This window comes from Mustelus asterias, chromosome 3 (assembly GCF_964213995.1).
Source record: "Mustelus asterias chromosome 3, sMusAst1.hap1.1, whole genome shotgun sequence".
In the NCBI taxonomy this organism is placed as follows: Eukaryota; Metazoa; Chordata; class Chondrichthyes; order Carcharhiniformes; family Triakidae; genus Mustelus; species Mustelus asterias.
Genome location: NC_135803.1, coordinates 157,538,874 through 157,566,132, shown reverse-complemented (window position 1 = coordinate 157,566,132; position 27,259 = coordinate 157,538,874). Strand labels below are relative to the sequence as shown.

At 47.6% G+C, this 27,259-nt stretch overlaps 1 protein-coding gene across 3 annotated transcripts in view; it reads right to left on the bottom strand.

Moving 5' to 3' along the window:
- LOC144491758 (laminin subunit beta-2-like) overlaps positions 1–22,365 on the bottom strand; it is a 138,843-nt gene extending 116,478 nt beyond the window's left edge. For 2 of the 3 annotated variants that reach the window (XM_078210013.1, XM_078210015.1), the window contains exon 1: positions 22,067–22,365. In XM_078210013.1, coding sequence (XP_078066139.1) covers positions 22,067–22,094 — 28 coding nt within the window. In that variant the 5' untranslated portion in view covers positions 22,095–22,365. The remainder of the gene's footprint in view (positions 1–22,066) is intronic. The other variant, XM_078210014.1, reaches the window with a different exon arrangement.
- Positions 22,366–27,259: the final 4,894 nt, after the last annotated feature.

Genomic DNA, 27,259 nt, shown 5'->3' with positions numbered 1-27,259 from the left:
AGAGGGATAGGGCCGTACGGCAGGGCAAGGTTTACAATTGGGGGAGAGGTAATTATGATGCGATTAGGCAAGAATTAGGGGGCATAAGATGGGAACAGAAACTGTCAGGGAAAGGCACTAATGAAAAGTGGAACTTTTTCAAGGAACAAATACTGGGTGTCCTTGATAGGTATGTCCCTGTCAGGCAGGGAGGAGCCGAGTGAGGGAACCATGGTTCACGAAAGAGGTGGAATGTCTTGTGAAAAGGAAGAGGGAAGCTTATGTAGGGATGAGGAAACAAAGTTCAGATGGCTCGATTGAGGGTTACAAGTTAGCAAGGAATGAGCTGAAAAAGGGGCTTAGGAGAGCTAGGAGGGGACACGAGAAGTCCTTGGCGGGTCGGATCAAGGAAAACCCCAAGGCTTTTTACTCTTATGTGAGGAATAAAAGAATGACCAGGGTGAGGTTAGGGCCGGTCAAGGACAGTAGTGGGAACTTGTGTATGGAGTCAGTAGAGATAGGCGAGGTGATGAATGAATACTTTTCTTCAGTGTTCACCAAGGAGAGGGGCCATGTTTTTGAGGAAGAGAAGGTGTTACAGGCTAATAGGCTGGAGGAAATAGATGTTTGGAGGGAGGATGTCCTGGCAGTTTTGAATAAACTGAAGGTCGATAAGTCCCCTGGCCTGATGAAATATATCCTAGGATTCTTTGGGAGGCAAGGGATGAGATTGCAGAGCCTTTGGCTTTGATCTTTGGGTCTTCACTGTCCACGGGGATGGTGCCAGAGGACTGGAGAATGGCGAATGTTGTTTCTCTGTTTAAGAAAGGGAATAGAAATGACCCTGGTAATTATAGACCGGTTAGTCTTACTTCGGTGGTTGGTAAATTGATGGAAAAGGTCCTTAGGGATGGGATTTACGACCATTTAGAAAGATGCGGATTAATCCGGGATAGTCAGCACGGATTCGTGAAGGGCAAGTCGTGCCTCACAAATCCGATCGAAGACAGAGGGTGGTGGTGGATGGAAAATTTTCAGACTGGAGGCAGGTTGCTAGCGGAGTGCCACAGGGATCAGTGCTTGGTCCTCTGCTCTTTGTGATTTTTATTAATGACTTAGAGGAAGGGGCTGAAGGGTGGATCAGTAAATTTGCTGATGACACCAAGATTGGTGGAGTAGTGGATGAGGTGGAGGGCTGTTGTAGGCTGCAAAGAGACATAGATAGGATGCAAAGCTGGGCTGAAAAATGGCAAATGGAGTTTAACCCTGATAAATGTGAGGTGATTCATTTTGGTAGGACTAATTTAAATGTGGATTACAGGGTCAAAGGTAGGGTTCTGAAGACTGTGGAGGAACAGAGAGATCTTGGGGTCCATATCCACAGATCTCTAAAGGTTGCCACTCAAGTGGATAGAGCTGTGAAGAAGGCCTATAGTGTGTTAGCTTTTATTAACAGGGGGTTGGAGTTTAAGAGCCGTGGGGTTATGCTGCAACTGTACAGGACCTTGGTGAGACCACATTTGGAATATTGTGTGCAGTTCTGGTCACCTCACTATAAGAAAGATGTGGAAGCGCTGGAAAGAGTGCAGAGGAGATTTACCAGGATGCTGCCTGGTTTGGAGGGTAGGTCTTATGAGGAAAGGTTGAGGGAGCTAGGGCTGTTCTCTCTGGAGCGGAGGAGGCTGAGGGGAGACTTAATAGAGGTTTATAAAATGATGAAGGGGATAGATAGAGTGAACGTTCAAAGACTATTTCCTCGGGTGGATGGAGCTATTACAAGGGGGCATAACTATAGGGTTCATGATGGGAGATATAGGAAGGATATCAGAGGTAGGTTCCTTACGCAGAGAGTGGTTGGGGTGTGGAATGGACTGCCTGCAGTGATAGTGGAGTCAGACACTTTAGGAACATTTAAGCGGTTATTGGATAGGCACATGGAGCACACCAGGATGATAGGGAGTGGGATAGCTTGATCTTGGTTTCAGATAAAGCTCGGCACAACATCGTGGGCCGAAGGGCCTGTTCTGTGCTGTACTGTTCTATGTTCTATGTATCACCATATCCTTCTATTCCTTTCTCCCTCCTGTGTTAATCCAGCTTCTCCTTAAAATGTTATTCAACCACTCCCTGTTCCACAGTCATCCCACTCTCTGGAAAAAGACGTTTCTCCAGAATTCCCAATTGCATTCATTAATGACTATCTTATTTTAAAAAATGACTATCGTATATTTATATTCCCTATCAAAACTCTTTATAATTTTAATGACATCTCCATTTCACCCCTCAGCCATCTCTTTTGTAAAGAAAGAAGAGCTTCGACCTATTCAACCTTTCCTGACTGTTTTAGCTCGCAGTTTTGGCATCTTCCTGATGAATCTTTTTTGAACCTTCTCCAGTGTCTCTATATTCTTTTTATAATACGGAGACCAGAACTATTCACAGCTCTCCAAGTGCCGTCTAACCAAGATTCTATTCACATAACTTCTCTGCTTTTGAAATTTATCCTTTTAAAAATGTACCACAAGCTTTGCTCTTTTACTGGCTCTGTTAAGCTGTGTTGCTGCTTTTAATAACTTGTGACTGTGTCCCATTAGATTCCTTTGCATCTCTACCCCATTTAGACTCAGTTATTGGCTATTAATAATCCATTCCGCATATAATGTAGTGATCTAATTCTTAGTTATATTAATCTAATGTCTCCAGTTGTAAAATTACACATTCAGGCCCCAGCTGCCAAGTTCCTTCTCAGCGTTTGGACATTTTCTTGTGGAGAATTATCAGTGGAGCAATCACCCTACCTCACAGGGGCTGGGAACCGTTGCAGAAGCAGGCTTCAAGCTACAACTCTGTGCAAAAATCAGAGACAACTGACCCTTTTCAAACCCAGGGTCTTGAGATTCTCAGACTGCGTCCTCTCCCTGCTCACTCCACTGTTTTCTTTCTTCCGAATTTGGCCTTGCCAACTCCCCTCCCGGACAAATACAGAAGATACGGTCAGGGTCAAACTTTCTCAGCAGCTTTTGAACATTTCAGAGATGCTCACGCATCGTGATAACTATCAATTGTTTGTTTTCTTTCTTAAAATTGGAATTTGCCTTAAAATAAATATTCTTCAGTGGAAAATTCCATCCCTTAAAATACTAAACAGCAGATTGCAATGAAGGAGGTGAATCAGTCACTCGGCTGTTTTTACATCCTGACCCTATGAAACAACAAACCAAGGCCTGCGGATTTGCTATCAGCCAGTGTGTCTGACCAAGCATGATTTCTACCCTTTCACCCTGTCCAAATAACACACTGGATCACCAGCAACAACTCGCATTTATAGAGCACCTTTAATGTAATAAAACATCCCAGGTGCTTCACAGGAGCAACTGTCAAACAAAATTTGACACAGAGCCACATAAGACAATACGAGGTCAGCTCACCAAAACCTTGATCAAAGAGGCAGGTTTGAGGAGAGTCTTAAATAAGGAGAGTGCGGTGGAGAGGTTTAGGGAAGGAATTCCAGAGCTTGGCGCCCAGGCAGCTGAAGGCACGGCTGCCAACAGTGGAGCGATTAAAATCAAAAGATGCTCAAGGGACCAGAATTGGAGGAGCGCAGAGATCTCAGAGAGTTGTGGGGCTGGAGGAGGTTACAGAGATAGCATAAATGTTTAATCTTCAACGTGTGAACAACCAAGAATATTTTAGAGACGCACATAGAGGACCATTGTGTGAAAGGTCAATAAGCTCTCCAAACATTAATGGATTGCTAAAGGTTAATACAAACAGGTTGTAGTGACTGAAGTTGTATTTACTGGATGAGTAAAACCTCAAACTTTGGCCTGTAATGAGGCCTCTGCTATTGATTGCATGTAGACACAGACATATCTACACATTTATAGCACATTTCAGGGGCAACTCGTGTTTATGATATGACCTTTCAAACTGACGGGATCTTCCCGTTCACCACAACTGTATGGAACAAATTGAGCCAGAAATTCCTACAGAGCCATTTCTGGGACTGGGTAACAGCATTGGGCAAGCACTGCACTCTAACCAGTACGGACTGAGGCAGGCTCGAGATTTGTCCTTGGCTCTGATTTGGAATCGCTGAGTAAACAGTTTGCGTCTATTGTCTCTCTGCTGGCAGCCTTGCCTCTTGGAAGATGGATTTTGGGGTACTTGCCTTGCTAGCAGTAGCCTGAAGATAAGTCCCAGAATGTTGGGGTGGGGTGGGGGTTCTTCTGGATGATGGGGGAAATGCAATAGTTGGGGCCGCTGCAGAATCTCAAGTTTTAGCGGTTCTTTGTCCTCCACACATTCCCAAACCCAATTCCTGCTGAGGGTTTGGAATAGGCACAGGCTCCCCGAAAAGCATGGGGACAGGGTCTAACCCCGTGACGTCTGAAATTTCCTGATCCACATTCAGGATGGACACTTTTCAGGCATCCTTATAGTGTCAAAATCCCAGAATTGGTCCTTCTCATCCCCATTTTACACTTGAATCAGTATTAAGAAATCCAGTCTCTATCACATGGGGTCTGGGAAGATTAAGTCGCACAGGCCAGAACATTTCCAGATTCGATCTCTACTCTGTGCCAAGTTAAATTGGATGAATCTCAAGGAACAGTGAATATTAACAACAACAACTTCCATTTATATATCACCTTGAACACAGGAAGAATGTCAGGAACTTGGAGAGAGCTTGGAGGAGACTTACTAGAATGACAGCAGGGACAGGAAGCTGAGATCGTTCTCCTTAGAGGAGAGAAACTTCAAAGAAGATTTAATAGAGGTGTTCAAAATTATGAATGGTTTTGATAAAAGCACAGTAAGACGTCTCACAACACCAGGTTAAAGTGGGGAACCTGTTGGACTTTAACCTGGTGTTGTGAGACTTCTTACTGTGCTTACCCCAGTCCAACGCCGGCATCTCCACATCTTTAATAAAAGCAGCAGGGCATGGCTGTTCCATTGGCAGGAGGGTCAGTTACTGAAGGATAGAGATTTAAAATAATTGACAAAAAAACCTGGAGAGAAGGAGAGGAGAATTTTCATAGAACCTCTACAGTACAGAAAGAGGCCATTCGGCCCATTGAGTCCACACCGACCACAACAGGCCCTATTCCTGTAACCCCACATATTTACCCTGCTCGTCCCCCTGACACTAAGGGGCAATTTATCATGGCCAATCAACCTAACACGTACATCTTTGGACTGCGGGAGGAGACCGGAGCACCCGGAGGAAACCCACGCAGACACGGGGAGAACTTGCAAACTTCACACAGACAGTGACCAGAGGCTGGAATTGAATCTGGGTCACTGGTGCTGTGAGGCAGCAGTGCTAACCAATGTGCCACCATGCCGCCCACATTTTGTTTTTACACAGCGAGTTGTTGTGATCTGGAAGGCGCTGCCTGAAAGGGTGGTGGGAGCAGATTTAACAACTTTCAAAGGATAAATAGAAAAGGAGGAAATTGCCAGGCTAAGGGATTGTTTTGTATCATTCAATGATGGATGAATTTCACTAGTTGTTCCACAGAGGTGAAATCAAACATGAATGGCATTGTTAGACTCTACAATTAGACAATGAGTTAGTGACCCTGTTCCTGACCATTGGCCAGCGAGTTCCCCAGTTGCATGTAACCAGGACTGCATTTAACAGCATCAGTGCCACAGTCACCTACAGCCTCTGCAACCTCCATCACGCAGCCTGGGATACTTCAGCAAGAGCTAAATCTTCAAGAGAAGAGGAGAGGGCAAAAAGAGCCTGCTGCTCCATTTAATAAGATCATGGTTGATCTAACACTGACTAACTCCAATTTCCGGCCTAATCGCCGGAACCCTTAATTCCCCAACTCATTAAAAACCCATCAATCTCAGCCTTGAAAATGTCCAAGGACCCGGCCTCCACAGCTTCCTGGGGTAAAGAATTCTAAAGATTCATCACTCTCTGAGAGAAGAAATTCTTCCTCAAATCCATTTTAAATGAGCATCCTCTTATTCTGTGACTCTGCCCTCTTACAGACAGAAAGACAATGGGAATCTCTAGATGAAATTTCAGTTCCCAGCTGGGAGGTCACCCCTGGGTCACCTCTCCCTCCAACTCCATTCTTATTGGCAGGAGATGAGAGAACAAAAGATAAAACCCAATGCTCCTCAGCATGTAAAGCTCATCACTGCAGAGACCTGGGAGATTTCACACATCACATTCCCAAATGGACATATAATGGCATCAACAACAGTAGCTGTGAATGAGGAAAGCTGCCCACTTCCCAGAGACTGGACATTCTCTGAACATTTCATCCTTTCATAACCAAATAAACTCAACTGCAATTAGCCAGCACATGCCCGGGAGCAAATCCCATTATCCTGCAGGTTTCTCCCATTCTGCTCAGAGTAATTTTCTAACCACTTGGGTCTCTTTCAGTGAAATAGGAGGAGATCAGAGTTGATTTGTATCTGAACTCCACCGACAGGCCTTGGCTCAGTAACCCTGAATCCCAAATCCAACAAAATATTCATTTTGACATTTTCAATTGAGCCCCAACCTCAAGAACATTTTGGGAGAGAAAGTTCCAGATTCCCACTCCCCTATGTGTGAGGAAGTGCTTCCTAACATCACCCCTGAATGACCTAGCTCTCATTTTAAAGTTATATCTCCTTGTTCTGGACTCTCTACCCAACAGCAGCCCCTACCATCACCCCTCCCACCCCCACCCTGACCCTCAACAGAGGAAATACTTTCTCGCTATCAACCGTAGCAAATTATAGAATGTATCAAGGAATGGTTTTGGCCCATGAGGAGGCCATTCAGCCAATCATGTCCGTGCCAGCTCTTTACAAAAGCATATCAGCCAGTGCCTCTCCTCCTTGCCCTTACCCTTTAGCTCTGCAAATTCTCTCTCTTCAGATACTTATTCACTTCCATTCGGAAATCTCCAGCTGAATCTTCCTCTACCACACTCTCAGGAAGTATGTTGCAGGTTGGAACCAGTCACTGCGTAAAGTTTATTTTCTCATGTCACTTTTGCTCCTTTCATCGTTCAACTTCAGTCAGTATCCTCCAGTTCTCAATCCTTCCCGCAATGGGAACAATTTCTCCCCATCTACTCTGTTAACCCCTCATGATTGTGAATATCTCCAGCAAATCTCCTCTCAATCTTCTCTCCTGCAAGGAAATCAGTCCCAACTTCTTCAATCTTTCCACATAACTATGTTCCTCGTTCCAGGGACCATTCTCGTGAATCTTTTCTGCACTCTCTCCAATGCCCTCACATCCTCCCTATAGTGCAGCACCCAGAACGGAGGTTAAACCAGAGTTTTAGAAAGGTTTATCAGAACTTCCTTAATCACCTTAATCAATCCTTAATAATTTATATTTAAGAGAATACAAACCTCTTCCATGCAGCTGCCCTCATAACTTACCTCTTTTTTGGTGAATCACATTCTGTCCAAGGCCACTGCATCCTTCCTGGAGTGCCCAGAACTGAACACAAAACTCCCAATGGAGTCTGACCAGAGATTTATACAACTGGAATTTACCTTGTGCCCAGAGCAACAGGGTGCAGATTAACATCCATCCCTGAGCTTCCCGAGGTGTCCAAATACTTAATTGGATGAAAGTCCTTTGGGATGTTTCTTTTTTTATTTCTTTCAGATGAGATGGTCAGGTGGGGAAAGGAATCGAGGGCTATTGAACTGTGTTTGGCCTCATAGCCAAGCAGAATCCTGCCCCGGCTGCTGTCTTTCCAGTGAGGCTGATTGGATACGGAGTGGGATTGTGGACTCCAACAGAGTTTTCTGTTTCTAATCCCAGATGCTGAATCCAGTCAAAGAAATCTCCACCCTTCCCAGGGACACTAGAGGGCTGACTGAACCTCTGCTGTTCCAGGAGGCCCAGTCGCCACCCTTGTGAGAAAGTGTGAGTATTAGAGGAGGTCACTGAAGCCTTGCCAGGGCCTCAGTCTGTCTGTAATCCACAATCCACTCCCCCACCCAATGCTCACTAATGCACCTTTACAATCCGTCAGGGGCCGCTTGACACAAGCCCATTGTGTAGAAACCAGCCAGTGAGTCCAATGCCCTGACCTTTTAATCTCCATGGTAACTTATTCTCTGCTATTTGGATTCATTAAACTCCCTTTAGGGGCTATCGAGTGTTTACAGTGGCCGATTAGAGAGTTAATGTGTGCAGTGTCCAAATATTTAATTAAAAGCCCCTGCTGCTCTGATAAGGCCATTTCAGATAAGATGGATCAGCTCTCATGTGCTGAGTGTTGCACTGAACTAAAAGATACAAATTCCAACACCACTGGACGTACAGAATTGAGCCCAACCATCTAGGAAGCCTCCCCGTGTGGAAAAGCAAGTCAGAAAGATGTCATAGGCTTGGGACGGCATCAAAATGTTTGCCATAACAGAGAGCTCAGTGAATGTTCAACACTGGAAAACAATGCTTTACATTTCAGCATCAAACACTCCCAGAACAGGCACAGCACGGGGTTAGATACAGAGTAAAGCTCCCTCGACACTGTCCTCATCAAACACTCCCAGGACAGGTACAGCTCGGGGTTAGATACAGAGTAAAGCTCCCTCTACACTGTCCCCATCAAATACTCCCAGGACAGGTACAGCATGGGGTTAGATACAGAGTAAAGCTCCCTCTACACTGTCCCCATCAAACACAATGTGGAGATGCCGGCGTTGGACTGGGGTAAACACAGTAAGAGTTTTAACAACACCAGGTTAAAGTCCAACAGGTTTATTTGGTAGCAAATGCCATTAGCTTTTGGAGCGCTGCTCCTTCGTCAGATGGAGTGGAAATCAAACACATCAAACACACCCAGGACAGGTACAGCACGGGGTTCGATACAGAGTAAAGCTCCCTCTACACTGTCCCCATCAAACACTCCCAGGACAGGTACAGCATGGGGTTAGATACAGAGCAAAGCTCCCTCTACACTGTCCCATCAAACACTCCCAGGACAGGTACAGCACGGGGTTAGTTACAGAGTAAAGCTCCCTCTATACTGTCCCCATCAAACACTCCCAGGATAGGTACAGCATGGGGCTAGATACAGAGTAAAGCTCCCTCTACACTGTCCCCATCAGACACTCTCAACACAGGGATAGCACGGGGTTAGATACAGGTAAAGCTCCCTCTACACTGTCCCCATCAAACACTCCCAGGACATGCCCAGCATGGGGCTAGATACAGAGTAAAGCTCCCTCTACAATGCCCCATCAAACATTGTAAGAAGTTTAACAACACCAGGTTAAAGTCCAACAGGTTTATTTGGTAGCAAAAGCCACACAAGCTTTCGGAGCTCCAAGCCCCTTCTTCAGGCGAGTGGGAATTCTGTTCACAAACAGAGCATATAAAGACACAGACTCAATTTACATGAATAATGGTTGGAATGCGAATACTTACAGCTAATCAAGTCTTTAAGATACAAACAACGTGAGTGGAGAGAGCATCAAGATAGGCTAAAAAGATGTGTATTGTCTCCAGACAAGACAAGCCCTGTGGTGTCTCCTGTCTTGATGCTCTATCCACTCACGTTCTTTGTATCTTAAAGACTTGATTAGCTGTAAGTATTCGCATTCCAACCATTATTCATGTAAATTGAGTCTGTGTCTTTATATGCCCTGTTTGTGAACAGAATTCCCACTCACCTGAAGAAGGCGCTTGGAGCTCCGAAAGCCTGTGTGGCTTTTGCTATCAAATAAACCTGTTGGACTTTAACCTGGTGTTGTTAAACTTCGTACTGTGTTTACCCCAGTCCAACGCCGGCATCTCCACATCATGACCATCAAACATTCCCAGGACAGGTACAGCACGGGGTTAGATACAGAGGAAGGCTCCCTCTACACTGTCCCCATCAAACAGTCCCAGGACAGGTACAGCACGGGGTTATATACAGAGTAACGCTCCCTCTACACTGTCCCCATCAAACAGTCCCAGGACAGGTACAGCATGGGGTTAGATACAGAGTAAAGCTCCCTCAACACTGTCCCATCAAACACTCCCAGGAAAGGTACAGCACGGGGTTAGATACAGATAAAGCTCCCTCTACACTGTCCCCATCAAACAGTCCCAGGACAGGTACAGCACGGGGTTATATACAGAGTAACGCTCCCTCTGCACTGTCCCCCAACAAATACTCCCAGGACAGGTACAGCACGGGGTTAGATACAGAGTAAAGCTCCCTCTGCACTGTCCCCATCAAACTTCAGTGAACAGGGAGATTCCAGTTTCACATCTAAATAACATTACAGCGAGAACAAGAGACGTGAATTTGGCCATAAGCCAGTTACAGGAAATGTTCCATTTCATGCAGCATTTGAGCTTGGTAAGAGGCTTGTTGTTTGATCAGATATTATACAAGGAGCAGGAAGGGTCGGGAGAGGGTGGGAATGTGTTCCACTTCCTGCAGCTGGAACCTGTGTGAAAGATTTTCAGAAATGCCAACATTTTCTAAAACTGGAACGTACAGCCTGTCTATTTCCTTTATTGTGGAGCCCGGATATTATTGGAATTTGGGAATTTGTGCAAGAGAACTTGGATTTATCAAGTGCCTTTAACAGAATGAAATGTCCTGAGGTGCTTCACAGGAGCATTATAAAGATGAAATGACACTGAACATTTAGGAAGATATTCGGGCAGCTCAATAAAAAGGCACAGTAAGAAGTCTCACAACACCAGGGTAAAGTCCAACAGGTTTATTAGGAATCACGAGCTTTCGGAGCACTGCTCCTTCATCAGGTGAGTTGAGAGTTGGGTTTCACAAACACAGCACATATACACACAGACACAATTGCGAGATAATGATTGGAATGCGAGACTTTTCAGGTAATCAGGTTTTTGCAGGTCCAGACAATGCGAGTGGAGAGAGGAATAATCACAGGTTAAAGAGGTGTGAATTGTCTTGAGCCAGGACAGTTAGTGAGATTTTGCAAGCCCAGGCCAAGTGGTGGGGGTTAATACATAGTGTGACATGAACCCAAGATCCCGGTTGAGGCCGTCCTCATGTGTGCAGAACTTGGCTATCAGCTTCTGCTCAGCAATTCTGCGTTGTCATGTGTCGTGAAGGCCGCCTTGGAGAACACTTACCCGAAGATCAGAGGCTGAATGCACAACAATCACCAGGCAGGAGTGTTCCCTTCCAGTCGGGGAATACTTCAGCAGTCAAGGGCATTCCGCCTCCGATTTTCGGGTAAGCGTTCTCCAAGGCGGCCTTCAAGACACACGACAAAAAAAGTAGGCATAGAATTTGGTTTTAAGGGAGCCTCTCAAAGGAGGTCAAAGAGGTGGAGATATTTATGGAGGGCCAGTGGCCCAGGCAGTTGCCAATGATAGAGCATTTAAAATTGGAACAAGCAATATTAGATGTCATGAGGGTGGTGGGACTGGAGGAGATTGTGTAGATGGGAAGGGAAGAAGACATGGAGAGATCTGAAAACAAACACGGGCATTTTAACACCAAGGTGTCACTTATCTAGGAGCTAATGTAGGTTAGCCAAGCTTCTTCTCAGGCACTCCCTCGGAGTCGGGGATTACCTGTTTCCACACTAAAATTGAATTCTCAGGTCACTGAGGGTCCAGTGCGCGGCTGACAGTCTGTCACAGGTGGGACAGATGGTGTTTGGAGGAACAGGTGGGTGGGGTGCCCAGGTGGGTGGATGCCCGGGTGCATTGGGTGGGTGTGTGGCTGGGGTGCCACATGCAACTTCCTCTGTCGACACTTGGCTACAGCTTGCTCTCAGTGATAAAGCTCTAAGGGCGGAATTTTCCCGTCCCAGCCACCATGGGAATCGTACCGGGCAGGGAGGCCGGGCCATGCAAAGATCCGTTGACCTCAGGTGGGATTTTCCAGTCTTGGGGTAAGCGGGGCTGGAAGTTACCGCCCCAGTTGTTCAGCTCCTCTCCAGATGCTTTTACCCCACTTTGGATAGATTTGGGCCATAGATTCCCAGAAGCCCTCCTGGGGCTCGCTTGCCCTGCCACACCTCCAGTAGAGCGCTTGTTTCAGGAGTCTCATGTGAGGGTTCTTCACAGGCCTAACCCTCAAAGCCTCCTTGAATAAGAGAAACATCCCCACTGACACCCAGGAATCTCTGGCCAAGTTCACCCAAAGTGGAGGAAAAGCATCCGGGGAAAGAGCTGAAATACTCGTGTTTTATTGGTGAGAGCAAACTGAAGCCAAGTGTCCACCGTGACCCACCCAGCAGAGCTGATGGAGTGTGGTCAATGCTTCGATGCTGGGAATGTTGGCCTGATGATTGTGCGCCTTTCCAGCAAACAGAATTGCAGGAGCTTGCGGAGGGAGGTATTTCTCCAGGGTTTTGAGGTGTCTGCTAATACATTGTCCACATTTCTGAGCCATATAAGAGGGTGGGTGTCACTACTGCTCTAGACCATGAGCTTGGTGCTAGGTCTGAGGAGCTGGTCTTCAAACACTCTCTTCCTCAGGTGACTGAAACCTGCACTGAAACACTGAAGGTGGTGTTGAACCTCGTTGTCAATGTCTGCATTTGTTGACGATAGGTTCCCAAGATGTGGAAAGTGGTCCACATTGTCCAAGGTTTCGTTGTGGATTTTGATAACCAGGGGGTAGTGCTGTACGGTGAGGGCTGGTTGGTACAGGACATTTGTCTTAGGATGTTTAATGTAAGGCCCGTGCTCTGGTATTCCTTGGTAAAGGTGGCTTAAAGTTCAGCCTCCCGGTTTGTGCAGACGCAAGTATCACTGGCGTACTGTAGTTCAATGAGAGAGGACGGGATGGACTTGTATCTGGCCTGCAGGAGTTGAACAGATTCCAGTTTGTTCTGTAATTCAGCTCCACTCCAGCAGGGGGGTTCCTGAGGTCAGATGGAGCATTGCAGCAAGGAAGATCGAGAAGAGTCAGTGCATGATATCAACCACGAACGTGAATGGAGTCTGTGGTGAAACTGTTGGTCAGGACGATGGCTTGCACGTCATCATGGAGCAGGCGAAGGATGGTGACAAACCTTTGGGATTAGCTGAAACAGAGGAGGAAGCTCCATAATCCCTCTGTGGCTGACAGTGTCAAAGGCCTTTGTGAGGTCAAAGATGGCCACGTGAGAGAGCTCGGACGATTCCCTGCATTTCCCTTGTTGTTGCTGCATGGTAAAAATCATGTCTGCTGTGCCCCTTAGTTGGGGGAATCCACACTGGGACTCTGAGAGGAGCTCTTCCCCAGAGAAGGCGATTAAAGTGGACTCTTGTACCGACCTTCCCTGTGTGGCTGGCAGTCGTTACTAAAGTTGGACTTATCACCTTTCTTGAAGATGTTCACGATTACGGCGTCTCCGAGATCTCCTAGCATGCTCCCCTCCTTCTAGACAAGGGAAATTAGCTCATGTATTAGGGTTTCCCAGTGGCAGGGGAGCATGGAACAGAAAGCCCCTTTAATAACCATAAGACATAGGAGCAGAATTAGGCCACTCGGCCCATCGAGTCTGCTCCGCCATTCAATCACAGCAGCGGGAGGCCAATGGTAAGCTGCCTCCGCCACACGAAACACATCATGAGGAATGCAGAGAACCCCACCCAAAGTCTCTGTTCAGAAAGTGCTCCTTCCAGCGGGCACTGACTGCCTCTCCGTTCTTGGTCAGCAGTGGGATGGGGTCCTGGGTGCTTGGGTCTTGACAGAGCGAAAGAAACCATTCATGTCATGGTTATTGGTTAACAGGTAGATCTCCTGTGCTTTCTCCACTCACCATCTGTTCTTCAGGTTGCGGGGTTTTTTTTTGTTGAACCTCAGCTTTCAGCCGTCTGTAGAGCTGCTTTCTTACTCTGGAGTTGGGTGGCAGTCTCAGGTTCAGAGAAGCTTTACGCTTGTGACCTGGATCTCCTGCTCATTCTCATCAAACCAGTCTGGATGTTTTCTGGTCGAGGGGCCAGTGGATGTGTTGAGAGAGGTGACGGTAAGTTAGAGCTGGCTGGTGTCAGTGTACAATGTGAAAACTCGCACTGTGTCTCCCGATGATGTTCCCGACTGCCAGTGTATCGATGAGAAATAGGAATGGGGTGAAGGATAGATCCTTATTGGATCAGAAAATATCGCTGTGATCCAACCGACTTGTCCTCATATTGCAACTGAACCGGAAATGTGCCGGAATTATAACCTGTTTTTATCCGTTCGTGGGATGTGGGGGTTGCTGCCTCGGCTGATATTCATTGCCATCCCTAAGAGGGCCCATTCCTGGAGGAGTAAGCTTGAGTCACCAGTCAACAAAGCTCTGAAACCGTCACTGAAGCTCTGTCACAACTGGGCTGAGTGTCCGACAGTCATTTCCACAACTCAGTGTCGATTTGACTCATTACCCTCAGTGAACGGATAAACTTCCAGAGAGCACTGGGAATGCCAGTTATTGTATCCACACTGACTCTGTGGGTGAAGGACTAAAGGCTCAGAGATTAGAATATCAAAGTTCAAAGCTGAGTCACACTGGAGTGGGAACAGTGGCCGGGATTTTCCAGCTCTGATACTGGCAGGCATCGCCACGGGAAGGATGGGAACATTTGAGGAACTGTTAAACGAATGAGAGGAAGAGAGAATGAAACAGGCACCCTCGGGAGCAGTAGGATTACCAGCTGCTGGAGCTGGACACTATATCCTTCCCTCGGAAACATTTTCCATCCCACAGAAGCTGAAAATTCATATAAATCTGTATGGAGTGGGTGGAGAGTTCAGCTCAAAGCCAGCAACAAGGAGCTCAGCAAGTGATAGAACATAGAACAGTACAGCACAGAACAGGCCCTTCGGCCCACGATGTTGTGCCGACCTTCATCTGAAACCAAGATCAAGCTATCCCACTCCCTACCATCCTGGTGTGCTCCATGTGCCTATCCAATAACCGCTTAAATGTTCCTAAAGTGTCTGACTCCACTATCACTGCAGGCAGTCCATTCCACACCCCAACCACTCTCTGCGTGAAGAACCTACCTCTGATATCCTTCCTATATCTCCCACCATGAACCCTATAGTTATGCCCCCTTGTAATAGCTCCATCCACCCGAGGAAATAGTCTTTGATCAGCTTAAAGGGCCCATATTCCAGTGAAGAGGCTGGGAACAGACATGTACCTTCAGCATTGTGGCACTGTCAGCTGCCATGGAGCAGGGAGCCACACCATCTTACTGGGTGCGCATTCCACCATGCAGGAGAACAAATCAGATTGCTCACTTCCACCCTCCGACACAAATGAAATACTTCACCAATCAACCTATCTATCCCCTCTCCTCCCAGAATAGCGGAATGTTACTGGAATAAAATTCCACTCTCTGATACTCCTGAGTTAGCAAGTCCTCGAGCTGTACCTGTCCTGGGAGTGTTTGATGGGGACAGTGTAGAGGGAGCTTTACTCTGTATCTAACCCCATGCTGTACCTGTCCTGGGAGTGTTTGATGGAGACAGTGTAGAGGGAGCTTTACTCTGTATCTAACCCCGTACTGTACCTGTCCTGGGAGTGTTTGATGGGGACAGTGTAGAGGGAGCTTTACTCTGTATCCAACCCCATGCTGTACCTGTCCTGGGAATGTTTGATGGGGGAGTGTAGAGTGAGCTTTACTCTGTATCTAACCCCGTGCTGTACCTGTCCTGGGAATGTTTGATGGGGGAGTGTAGAGGGAGCTTTACTCTGTATCTAACCCCGTGCTGTACCTGGCCTGGGAGTGTTTGATGGAGACAGTGTAGAGGGAGCTTTACTCTGTATCTAACCCCGTGCTGTCCCTGTCCTGGGAATGTTTGATGGGGGAGTGTAGAGGGAGCTTTACTCTGTATCTAACCCCGTGCTGTACCTGTCCTGGGAGTGTTTGATGGAGACAGTGTAGAGGGAGCTTTACTCTGTATCTAACCCCGTGCTGTATCTGTCCTGGGAGTGTTTGATGGGGACAGTGTAGAGGGAGCTTTACTCTGTATCTAACCGCGTACTGTACCTGTCCTGGGAGTGTTTGATGGAGACAGTGTAGAGGGAGCTTTACTCTGTATCTAACCCCGTGCTGTACCTGTCCTGGGAGTGTTTGATGGGGACAGTGTAGAGGGAGCTTTACTCTGTATCTAACCGCGTACTGTACCTGTCCTGGGAGTGTTTGATGGGGACAGTGTAGAGGGAGCTTTACTCTGTATCTAACCCCGTGCTGTATCTGGCCTGGGAGTGTTTGATGGGGGACAGTGTAGAGGGAGCTTTACTCTGTATCTAACCCCGTGCTGTACCTGTCCTGGGAGTGTTTGATGGGGACAGTGTAGAGGGAGCTTTACTCTGTATCTAACCCCGTGCTGCACCTGTCCTGGGAGTGTTTGGTGGGGACAGTGTAGAGGGAGCTTTACTCTGTATCTAACCCCGTGCTGTACCTGTCCTGGGAGTGTTTGGTGGGGACAGTGTAGAGGGAGCTTTACTCTGTATCTAACCCCGTGTTACTCTGTATCTAACCCCGTGAATTTACCCCCTCCCATTCTCCAGCTGAGATATTGGGACTAACTGTAGCTTCATTTACGATGGCATGAGCTGAGATCACACAGACTGGAGTGCAGTCTCAGCCCCAGCCCCATACCCACTGATACATTCCTCATTTAGCCAGGCAAAGAGATTTTAACGCATTTCATTCTTATATAAATGTATTTGGTGTTTAGGAGACTGTTCCATCTTCTTCCTTATCCTACCATGTCATGTTCTCCCTCTTCCGTTTCCCTCTATTACCTCTGTCTTTCTCCATTCCTTCTATCCCTTCCACCTCTCAATTTATACTTCCTTTCTGCTCTCCATTCATCGCTCCTCTCCAATCGCAAACCATCATCCTGCCCTGTACCCGCTCCCTCCTCTAACTCCTCCCCCTTCATCCCCTCCCAACCCCATCTCCATCACCCAAGTCCCCCGCCTTCCCTCCTCCACACCCAACCCTCAAATTCCTTCCCCACTTCCTCCCCATATCATAGATCACAGAATGATAGAAACCCTACAGTACAGAAAGAGGCCATTCGGCCCATCGAGTCTGCACCGAAAACAATCCCACGCAGGCCCTAGCCCCATATCCCCACATATTTACCCACTAATCCCTCTAACTTACGCATCTCAGCACAATAAGGGCAATTTTTAGCATGGCCAATCAACCTACCCCGCACATCTTTGGACTGTGGGAGGAAACCGGAGCACCCGGAAGAAACCCATGCAGACACGAGGAGAATGTGCAAACTCCACACAGACGGTGACCCAAGCCGGGAATCGAACCCAAGTCCCTGGAGCTGTGAAGCAGCAGTGCTAACCACTGTGCTACCGTGCCGCCTCTCCCTCTCCTTGCCCTCCCCCTCTCCTTGCCCTCTCCATCCCCTTCCTTCATCTGTCCTTTTCCCTCTCCTCCTCCCCTACGACCTCTCCCCAACCTCTCCTCCTCCCCTTGTCAAACCCTCTCACCCCTTCCTGCCTACCCCCTCCCCGCCCTCCCCTCTCCCCTGCTCCAGCCCTATCCCCTCCCCTCCCCCTTTTCCAGCCCTACCCCCTCCCCCCGCTCCAGCCCTACCCCCTCCCCTCCCCCCGCTCCAGCCCTACCCCCTCCCCTCCCCCCGCTCCAGCCCTATACCCCCTCCCCTCCCCCAGCCCTATACCCCCTCCCCTCCCCCAGCCCTATACCCCCTCCCCTCCCCCAGCCCTATACCCCCTCCCCTCCCCCAGCCCTATACCCCCTCCCCTCCCCCAGCCCTATACCCCCTCCCCTCCCCCAGCCCTATACCCCCTCCCCTCCCCCAGCCCTATAACCCCTCCCCTCCCTCAGCCCTACCCCCTCCCCTCCCCCCCTCCCCTCCTCCCCTCCCCTCATTCTCAAACAAATTTGTTTGGATTATATTCAGGCTAGAGCAGATTTTCCTCTGATTTCCGATACCGAAGATGCAGAGAATGGGTCAGTGCATCTTTAATAAACCAAACCCCATCTTGGAGAATCACTCAGTCACATGATTGGTTTGAAATCAAACTTTATTCCTCCAGCTTAAACCTGGCAGTCACTCACACAATCCCAGAATGTTCCAGGACAGACAGGACAATCTCCAAGGAGTGGAGTCACTGGGAGGGACAGATCGCAGGAGCCTATGGGATGGAGAGAGCGAGAAAGAGACTGGAGTTAGGCGGTGGGGAGGGGCAGAGAGAGACGAGGGTCACGGGGGGAGGATACAATCGTTGTTGGGCTATATTCCACCTCAGGCAGTCAGACTTGTTTAGACAATGAGGTTAATTGCTTATTTAATACCACAGTTTGCAAAATAACAAATGCTGTAAAGATTTTTTTTGCAGGAAATTATTTTTTTCTGTGTAGTTAATCATTCCAGTGGATGAATGCAGCTCCAATAACACTGGAGAGATTCAACACTATCTGGGACAAAGCAGCCTGCTGACCGCACCCAATTCACCACCTTAAACAATCACTCCCTCCACCACTGATGCACAGTGTGTACCATTACAAGACGCACTGCAACAACTCAGCAAGGTTCCTTAGACAGCACCTTTCAAACCCACAATCTCAACCATCTAGAAGGACAAGGGCAGCAGATACCTGGGAACACCACCACCTGCAAGTTCCACTCTAAGTTGCCCACCAACCTGACTTGAAAATATCTCCATTCCTTCACTATCGCTGGATCAAAATCCTGGAACTCCCTCCCTAACAGCACTGTGGGTGTACCTACACCAGATGAATTGTAGCAGTTCAAGAAGGCAGCTCACCACCACCTTCTCAAGGGGCAATTAGGGATGGGTAATGAATGCTGGCCTAGATCATGGCACTCATATGTCATGAATTCTTAAAAAGGCGCACTCTCAAAAATAAGCAAATGCATATTCAGGTGCATTCGCACTCGTGATACGCCCCCGCACAAGCATGTAAGCCATCGTGCAGATGCACGCATGCATAGACCTTGGTGTTTCTGCCCTCACGCATATGCAAGCATGCGCCTGTGCAAATGTATAACAAAATGCATGGGTGCACACGCCCTCATGCAGATGCACACACACAAGTGCACATACACAAACATTCCCAGAACACACAGAAGTCACAGGCAACAACATATTGTTGACATACACAGAGTGTCAAACAGGTTTGGAAATTTATCTCCATTGCTCCAGTTGAAGTGTTCAGGCTTCCAGCTGGATGGTCAGTTGGTGCAGAGTCAGTTCCTGTCTGTAAATCTCAGGGCCATTCCCAGAGAACCAGAGAACACCTACCGCCCCCATCAATAGCCCTCAGAGCGAGGGTGTAATGAATGCTATTGTGCCTGCCAGCTGTCCAGAAGGATTTTGAAACAGCGCACAGCTGGAATGTTGGGTCTCACACACTCAGTACAGGAATGTACTGATGGCCTAATAAGCACTTCTCCAAAATAAACCACATACCACAGCATGGATAGTGTTACCCATGCACATTCATCACTCACTCCCCACCAGATCATAGACAATAGCACAACACATTAACAACCGCCTTCCTTTAAGTCAGAACAGCAAAACTATACAGTGACAGGCCTGTCCCCACCAGTACTGTGCCCCAGTGTTATACAGTGACAGACCCATCCCCACCAGTACTGTACCCCAGTGTTATACAGTGACTGATCCATCCCCACCAGTACTGTACCCCAGTGTTATACAGCGACAGGCCCGTCCCCACCAGTACTGTACCCCAGTGTTATACAGCGACAGGCCCGTCCCCACCAGTACTGTACCCCAGTGTTATACAGTGACAGACCCGTCCCCACCAGTACTTTTACCCCAGTGTTATAGTGACAGACCCGTCCCCACCAGTACTGTACCCCAGTGTTATACAGTGACAGACCCGTCCCCACCAGTACTGCATCCCAGTGTTATATAGTGACAGACCCATCCCCACCAGTACTGTACCCCAGTGTTATACAGTGACAGACCCGTCCCCACCAGTACTGTACCCCAGTGTTATACAGTGACAGACCTGTCCCCACCAGTACTGTACCCCAGTGTTATACAGTGACAGACCCGTCCCCACCAGTACTGTATCCCAGTGTTATATAGTGACAGACCCATCCCCACCAGTACTGTACCCCAGTGTTATACAGTGACAGACCCGTCCCCACCAGTACTGTACCCCAGTGTTATACAGTGACAGACCCGTCCCCACCAGTACTTTTACCCCAGTGTTATACAGTGACAGACCCGTCCCCACCAGTACTGTACCCCAGTGTTATACAGTGACAGACCCGTCCCCACCAGTACTGTATCCCAGTGTTATATAGTGACAGACCCATCCCCACCAGTACTGTGCCCCAGTGTTATACAGTGACAGACCCGTCCCCACCAGTACTGTACCCCAGTGTTATACAGTGACAGACCTGTCCCCACCAGTACTGTACCCCAGTGTTATACAGTGACAGACCCGTCCCCACCAGTACTGTATCCCAGTGTTATATAGTGACAGACCCATCCCCACCAGTACTGTGCCCCAGTGTTATACAGTGACAGACCCGTCCCCACCAGTACTGTACCCCAGTGTTATACAGTGACAGACCTGTCCCCACCAGTACTGTACCCCAGTGTTATACAGTGACAGACCCGTCCCCACCAGTACTGTATCCCAGTGTTATATAGTGACAGACCCATCCCCACCAGTACTGTACCCCAGTGTTATACAGTGACAGACCCGTCCCCACCAGTACTGTACCCCAGTGTTATACAGTGACAGACCCATCCCCACCAGTACTTTTACCCCAGTGTTATACAGTGACAGACCCGTCCCCACCAGTTCTGTACCCCAGTGTTATACAGTGACAGACCCGTCCCCACCAGTACTGTACCCAGTGTTATACAGTGACAGACCAGTCCCCACCAGTACTGTACCCCAGTGTTATACAGTGACAGACCTGTCCCCACCAGTACTGTACCCAGTGTTATACAGTGACAGACCAGTCCCCACCAGTACTGTACCCCAGTGTTATACAGTGACAGGTTTAGACCACCTGTCGCTGAATAATATCAGGGGTGCAATACTGTGTTTTTTTATTTGTCCACAGGATGTGGGCATTGCTGGCTAGGTCAGCTTTTATTGCTTATCCTTAATTGCCCCTCAGGAGGCTGATGGTGAGCCACCTTCTTGAAATGTTGCAGTGGTGTTAGAGAGGGAATTCCGGGATTTTGATCCAGTGACAGTGAAGGAACAGCCGACATATTTCCAAGTCAGGATGGTGAGTGACTTGGAGGGAGGTTTTCCCTGTGTTAGCTGCCCTTGTCCTTCGAGGTGGTATGGATCTTGGGTTTAGAAGGTGCTGTCGATTGCTGAGTTCCTGTCGTGCATCATGTGTGTGAAGCACACAGCTGTCAGTGTGTCGGTGGTGGGGGGATTAAATGTTTAGTGTGTTGTGCGTGGGGCGGGGGGCATTGTGGTGCCCAGCAAATGAACTGTTTGTCCTGGACAAAGTGTTGAGCTTCTGGAGTGTTTTTGGAGCTGCACCCATCCAGAGAATGAAGTCAAGAAAATATCACATGTCAATCTTCAGTTAGGAGAGAGGCTCCAGGGATCTCCGAGCAAGGGATTATTTCAGGAATCAGAGAGGGAAAAGTCAGCAGCATTTGGAAGGAGTCACCCTGGATCATTGAGGCTGGAATTCCAGGGATGAACTCAGTGTAAAGCCTGCAGAAGAGAAAGTTCGGGCTAAACGGGTGGTTAGTTTGGGAATCTGCTGTTGCATCCCACGTATTTCTATATTAGGAATTAGGAATCTAATGTGTGAGTGTTTAAGTTCTTCTGTCTGGAATGTGTATAACAGTGACATGCAGTGAAGGTAAATGGGTCAGGCTCGCACTGGAGACACAGCCTGGCTAAGAGGGCACATACTTCCCCGAGTGATACAACCGGACAGATTTTAAAAACTCATGTTAAAATGGTGCCAGTCCACAATAACCACACTAACTGAATCCAATCCTCCTCATTATCAGAGTGGAAGAGAACTCAGGGTCATCGTAACAAAATATTCCTCATCTGAAAGTGGAAGTACAGCTTCTGGCGTTTGGAATGTAAACTTAGTTTTAAAAAGGTCATTGCTATTAAATATTTTTGCCCAATACTCACCACAGAATATCAGCAGCAGAAATTTCATGTTAGCAGAATCTCGGTGTTAACGGTTGTGGAGACACACATTCGAGGAACCCGGGTTCCGGCACTAAACAGCAGCTCCTGTTGTTTGTAACTTTCTGGGAAAAGTTTGAAGTCGGAAGCAGGCAGGGTCCCACAGGGTGAAAGGTTCCACTAGACGCACCTGCCAGACCGTTTACTCCAGCCTCGGGACTGTAACTGACAACTCAGAAACTAATCACAAACTTGCTCAGTGACTCTGTCCCTTCACTCAGAACCTCCCAGCCCTCACTCCCAGAGATTCTAGCCAGACATGCAAAAAACCGCGGTGGATCAGAGCTGGGATTGGAGTCAGACACAGATTGGGAGTGGAACCGGATTGAGACTCGCAGTGAGACTGGAGTGGAGTTCGAGAGAGTCTCGAGTGAAAGCAGGGTGAAGTCAGAGTGAGTCTTTCTGGATGATTTAGGTGATGAGACAGAGAGTAATGTATCAAAGCTTGCTGATGATACAAAGCTAGGTGGGAAGGTTGAATACAGGAGTTGGGACGTCTTGTTGAAGTTGTACAAGACATTAGTAAGGCCACACTTGGAATACTGTGTACAATTCTGGTCACCCTATTATAGAAAGGATATTATTAAACTAGAAAGAGTGCAGAAGAGATTTACTGGGATGCTACCGGGACTTGATGGTTTGCGTTATAAGGAGAGGCTGGATAGACTGGGACATTTTTCTCTGGAGCGTAGGAGGCTAAGAGGTGACCTTATAGAGGTCTATAAAATAATGAGGGGCACAGATCAGCGAGATAGTCAATATCTTTTCCCAAACGTAGGGGAGTCTAAAACTAGAGGGCATAGATTTAAGGTGAGAGGGGAGAGATACAAAAGTGTCCAGAGGGGCAATGTTTTCCACACAGAGGGTGATGAGTGTCTGAAACAAGCAGCCAGAGGTAGTAGTAGAGGTGAGTACAATTTTGTCTTTTAAAAAGTGTTTAGACAGTTACTTGGGTAAGATGGGTATAGAGGGATATGGGCCAAACGTGGGCAATTGGGACTAGCTTAAAAAAAAGGGCGGCATGGACAAGTTGGGCCGAAGGGCCTGTTTCCATGCTGTAAACCTCTAAGTGAGTGAGAACAAGATGGCAGATGGAAAATAATGTAGGGAATGTGAAGTTATTCACTTTGGGTGTGAGAATAGGAAAGCAGAATATTTTTAAAAGGTGTGAAACATGTAAGTGCTGATGTTGAAAGAGATTTGGCTGTGTTTGTACAAGGAACACAGAAAGTCAGCATAGAGGTGCAGGAAGCAGTTAGGAGGGCCAGAGGCATGTTGGTCTTTATTTCATGGGGTTGGAGTATAAGAATATCGAAGTCTTGCTGCAGTTGTACTGGGTTTTGTTGAGACCACACTTGGAATAAATACTGTGTGCAGTTTTGGTCTCAGTATTTGAGAAAGGATAGACTTGTATTGGAGGCAGTACAGCGACGGTTTACCAGATTGTTCCCTGGGATGAGGGGGTTGTGCTGTGATGAGAGGCTGAGTATATTGGGATTCTGTTCTCTGGAGTTTAGGAGAATGAGAGGAGATCTCATTGCAATCTACAAGGTTATGAAGGGGTTTGACAGGGTGGACACTGAGAGATTGTTCCCGCTAGTCGGGGAATCTAGAACATGGGAGCGGCAGTCTCAGGATAAGGGGCCAATCATTTAAGACTGAGATGAGAAATTACTTCACTGAAAGATTGTGAATCTTTGGAATCCTCCAGTTGGAGGGTTGTGGATGCTCCATTGTTGAATATATTTAAGGCTGGGATAGATGGACTTTTGGTCTCTCAAAGAATTGTGGGATGTGGGGAGCAGATGGGAAAATGGAGTTGAAACCCAAGATCACAGAAAAAAGGAAGAGCCATGACTACACTGGCGACGAGGAGCAGGCTTGATGGGCCAAACAATCTACACCTGTTCCTGTATCTGCGGCACAGTGGCACAGTGATTGGCACTGCTGCCTCACAGCGCCAGGGACCTGGGTTCGAATCCCGGCTTGGGTCACTGTCTGTGTAGAGTTTGCACGTTCTCCCTGGGTCTGCATGGGTTTCCTCCGGGTGCTCCGGTTTCCTCCCACAGTCTGAAAGACGTGCTGGTTAGATGCATTGACCCAAACAGCGCTAGAATGTAGTGACTAGGGGATTTTCACAGTAACTTCATTGCAGTATTAATGTGAGCCTTACTTGTGACCAATAAATAAACATAGAATCATAGAAACTCTACAATGCAGAAGGAGGCCATTCGACCCATCGAGTCTGCACTGACAACAATCTCACCTCGGCCTTATTCCCACTACCCCACACACATTTACCCCACTAATTCCTCTAACCTACACGTCCCAGGACACTAAGGGGCAATTTAGCATGGTGAATCCACCTAACCCACACATCTTTGGACTGTGGGAGGAAACCGGAGCACTCGGAGGAAACCCACGCAGACATGGGGAGAACGTGCAAACTCCTCACAGACAGTGACCAAAGCCGGGAATCGAACCCAGGTCCTTGGAGCTTGCGGCAGCAGCACTAACCACTGTGTCACCATCCCGCCTTTAAAACATTATCTGATTGGCCCTCCAATCCTTTGTTAGACAATAGGCCTCTCCTTAGCCATTAATGGGCTAAATTGAGGAAAATCGCAGTGAGCGACTGTTCCCCAAATAGTTCAGGCATTTGACCCCCATTTCAACCTGACAGCGGGCATCAGGAACCAGCAGGGAAAATCCTGCCACAGGAGAGCAACTGGATTGAGCGTGGGGAATGGATGTACAGCAGCCGATCGGGTTGTGACTGTGAACTCATTTATCAGATTGTTATATTGCATCTGTTCCCTCCACCAAGAATATTCCCAAATTTCATTGGCAGATTTATTAAACAAGTACTTTCGAACAATTTTCACAGTAGAGAAAGAAAGGAATGTTAGAAAGCAAATTAAAAATAAATCAAGGTGAGGTAACGGTGGCACAGTGGTTAGCGCTGTTGCCTCACAGTGCCAGGGACCCAGGTTCGATTCCTGCCTTGGCTCACTGTCTGTGTGGAGTCTGCACGTTCTCCCTGTATCTGCGTGGGTTTCCTCCGGGTGCTCCGGTTTCCTCCCACAGTCCAAAGTTGTGCAGGTTAGGTGGATTAACCATACTATATGTGCAAGGTTACGGGGATAGGGTGAGATGCTCTTTCAGAGAGTCAGTGCAGTCTCAATGGGCTGAATGGTCTCCTTTTACACTATAACATACTCATTAAACATGATTAAACATCAGCAAAAAAAGGCAATGGACAAAATAATGGGACTTAAATCTAGCTAAACCTACAGGAGCTGATGGCTTCCTGTCCAGGATATTAAAACAAGTCGATGAGGACCTGACAGAGATTATACTCATAAACTTCCAAAGGTGTCTTAATTCAGGAATTATACCAATGATTAGAATAGTGTGAATATTACTCCATCTTTTAGGAAGGGATTGAGAGAGAAATCCAGGAACTACAGATCAGTCTGTTTAATATCAGTTCTGGGGAAACTGTTGGAAACTATTATTAAAGAGAAAGAGCTGTGTTTTTCTGAACGCATCACAATCCTGACATCAATCTCAATGTCAGGTGTTTGGTCAGGAGCTTGGAAATGGCCATGGGGAGACATTAGGTGTGATGTTCCCAGAGGTGGCCAAGGAAGAACCTGCAGAGGGAAGCAGAGAGGTCCAATAGTAGTCCCACACCAATGTCCGGCCGGCAGCCTCACTGGAAGAGATGAATGCTGCTGAGGCAGACGGCACCAGACATATCAATGTGGGTGTTCACCCAGATACCTGCTGCAAATGTTAGATATGGGGCCATTGGCCAGGAGGGGAATCCCTTCACAAGGCGAGTTTTGGCCACAAAGATGACGTTTTTTGGCGGAAACTTTATTGAGGCATGGAGCCCCCAGCTCCGATCATCCCTGGTCTGCTGCTGGGAGGCCACCTCTCGAGTGGGCTCTGCAAACAGCTGCCATGATGGTGGAAAGATACCATCTCCATTGCTACAAATATGCCCACATTACAGGCGGGATTTTTCTCCCTCTCTGCGGCATGTTTGGCGGCAGCAGGGGGCAGATTGCCACTCGCTGACAGCGAGATCTTATGGTCCTGAATTATCAAAGGGGTTTCCTGTTGAACGCACCCTTCACCAGGGGTGCACTGTTGGCAGGACCGTAAGATCCAACCGACATGAACGGGAGCAAAATCTTGGCGTACAATTTGTAAAATTAGCTAGACCATTGAGAATAAGGAAAGCTGCTGAAGGAACATTGCTGAGCAGGTCTCAGTGTTCCTGTAAAATGGGGAAAATTTGGCACCACTGGGCAATTCGAGGATGAATTTGAGAGTTGGAAGTCCTATACAGGAAGATTTCAGTATTATATCCTGGCAAACAAGGTTCCTGAAGATATCATAGTCGCTGCCTTTCTCGATACCAATGGCAGTAAAACTTTCAATTTACTCCAGAGTCTGGTCCAGCACAACAATCCTGATAATGAAACATACCAGGAATTAGCCACCGATTTTCACCCAAACCATTAATTATTGAGGAGCGTTTTAAGTTCTATAAGAGAAATCAGCTAGGAGAAAATATGGCACAATTTGTTGCAACCCTAAAGTGCCTTGCAAAGTATTGTGAATTTGGTGACTGGATGATACAATCAGAGACTGACTGGTTTGTGGCCTGAAGAATGAGGCTATACAGTGGAGATTGCTAACGGAATGAAATTTGGGTCTGAAAACTGCTTTGGAGATAGCCGTTTCCGTGGAACTTTCTGCTCAGGAGGCTTCTCAGCTTGGAGCAGGCATGAGGATCCATAAAATGCCACTGCCCAGAGAAAGTCTCCCCAGCAACAGGCAGATTATCGCTGGCAAAAACGGGACATTCACAGGCTGAGTACTGGAGCGGAGACAGCCATGCACAAATTGTGGAAATATTGGCCACATAGCACGAGCTTGCTAGAGGGAATCAGTTTCATCAAAAAGGAATGTCCAAAGAAATAAACAGGACACCAAAAAGAAAGAATCAAATGCATTTTACAGAAAGGATTTACAATGTGGTAGAGAGCCATGAGGTTACTGATTGCAGCATAATACAAATCTACTGATAGCTCACAGAGCCTCATGGATGCTCAGTTTTGA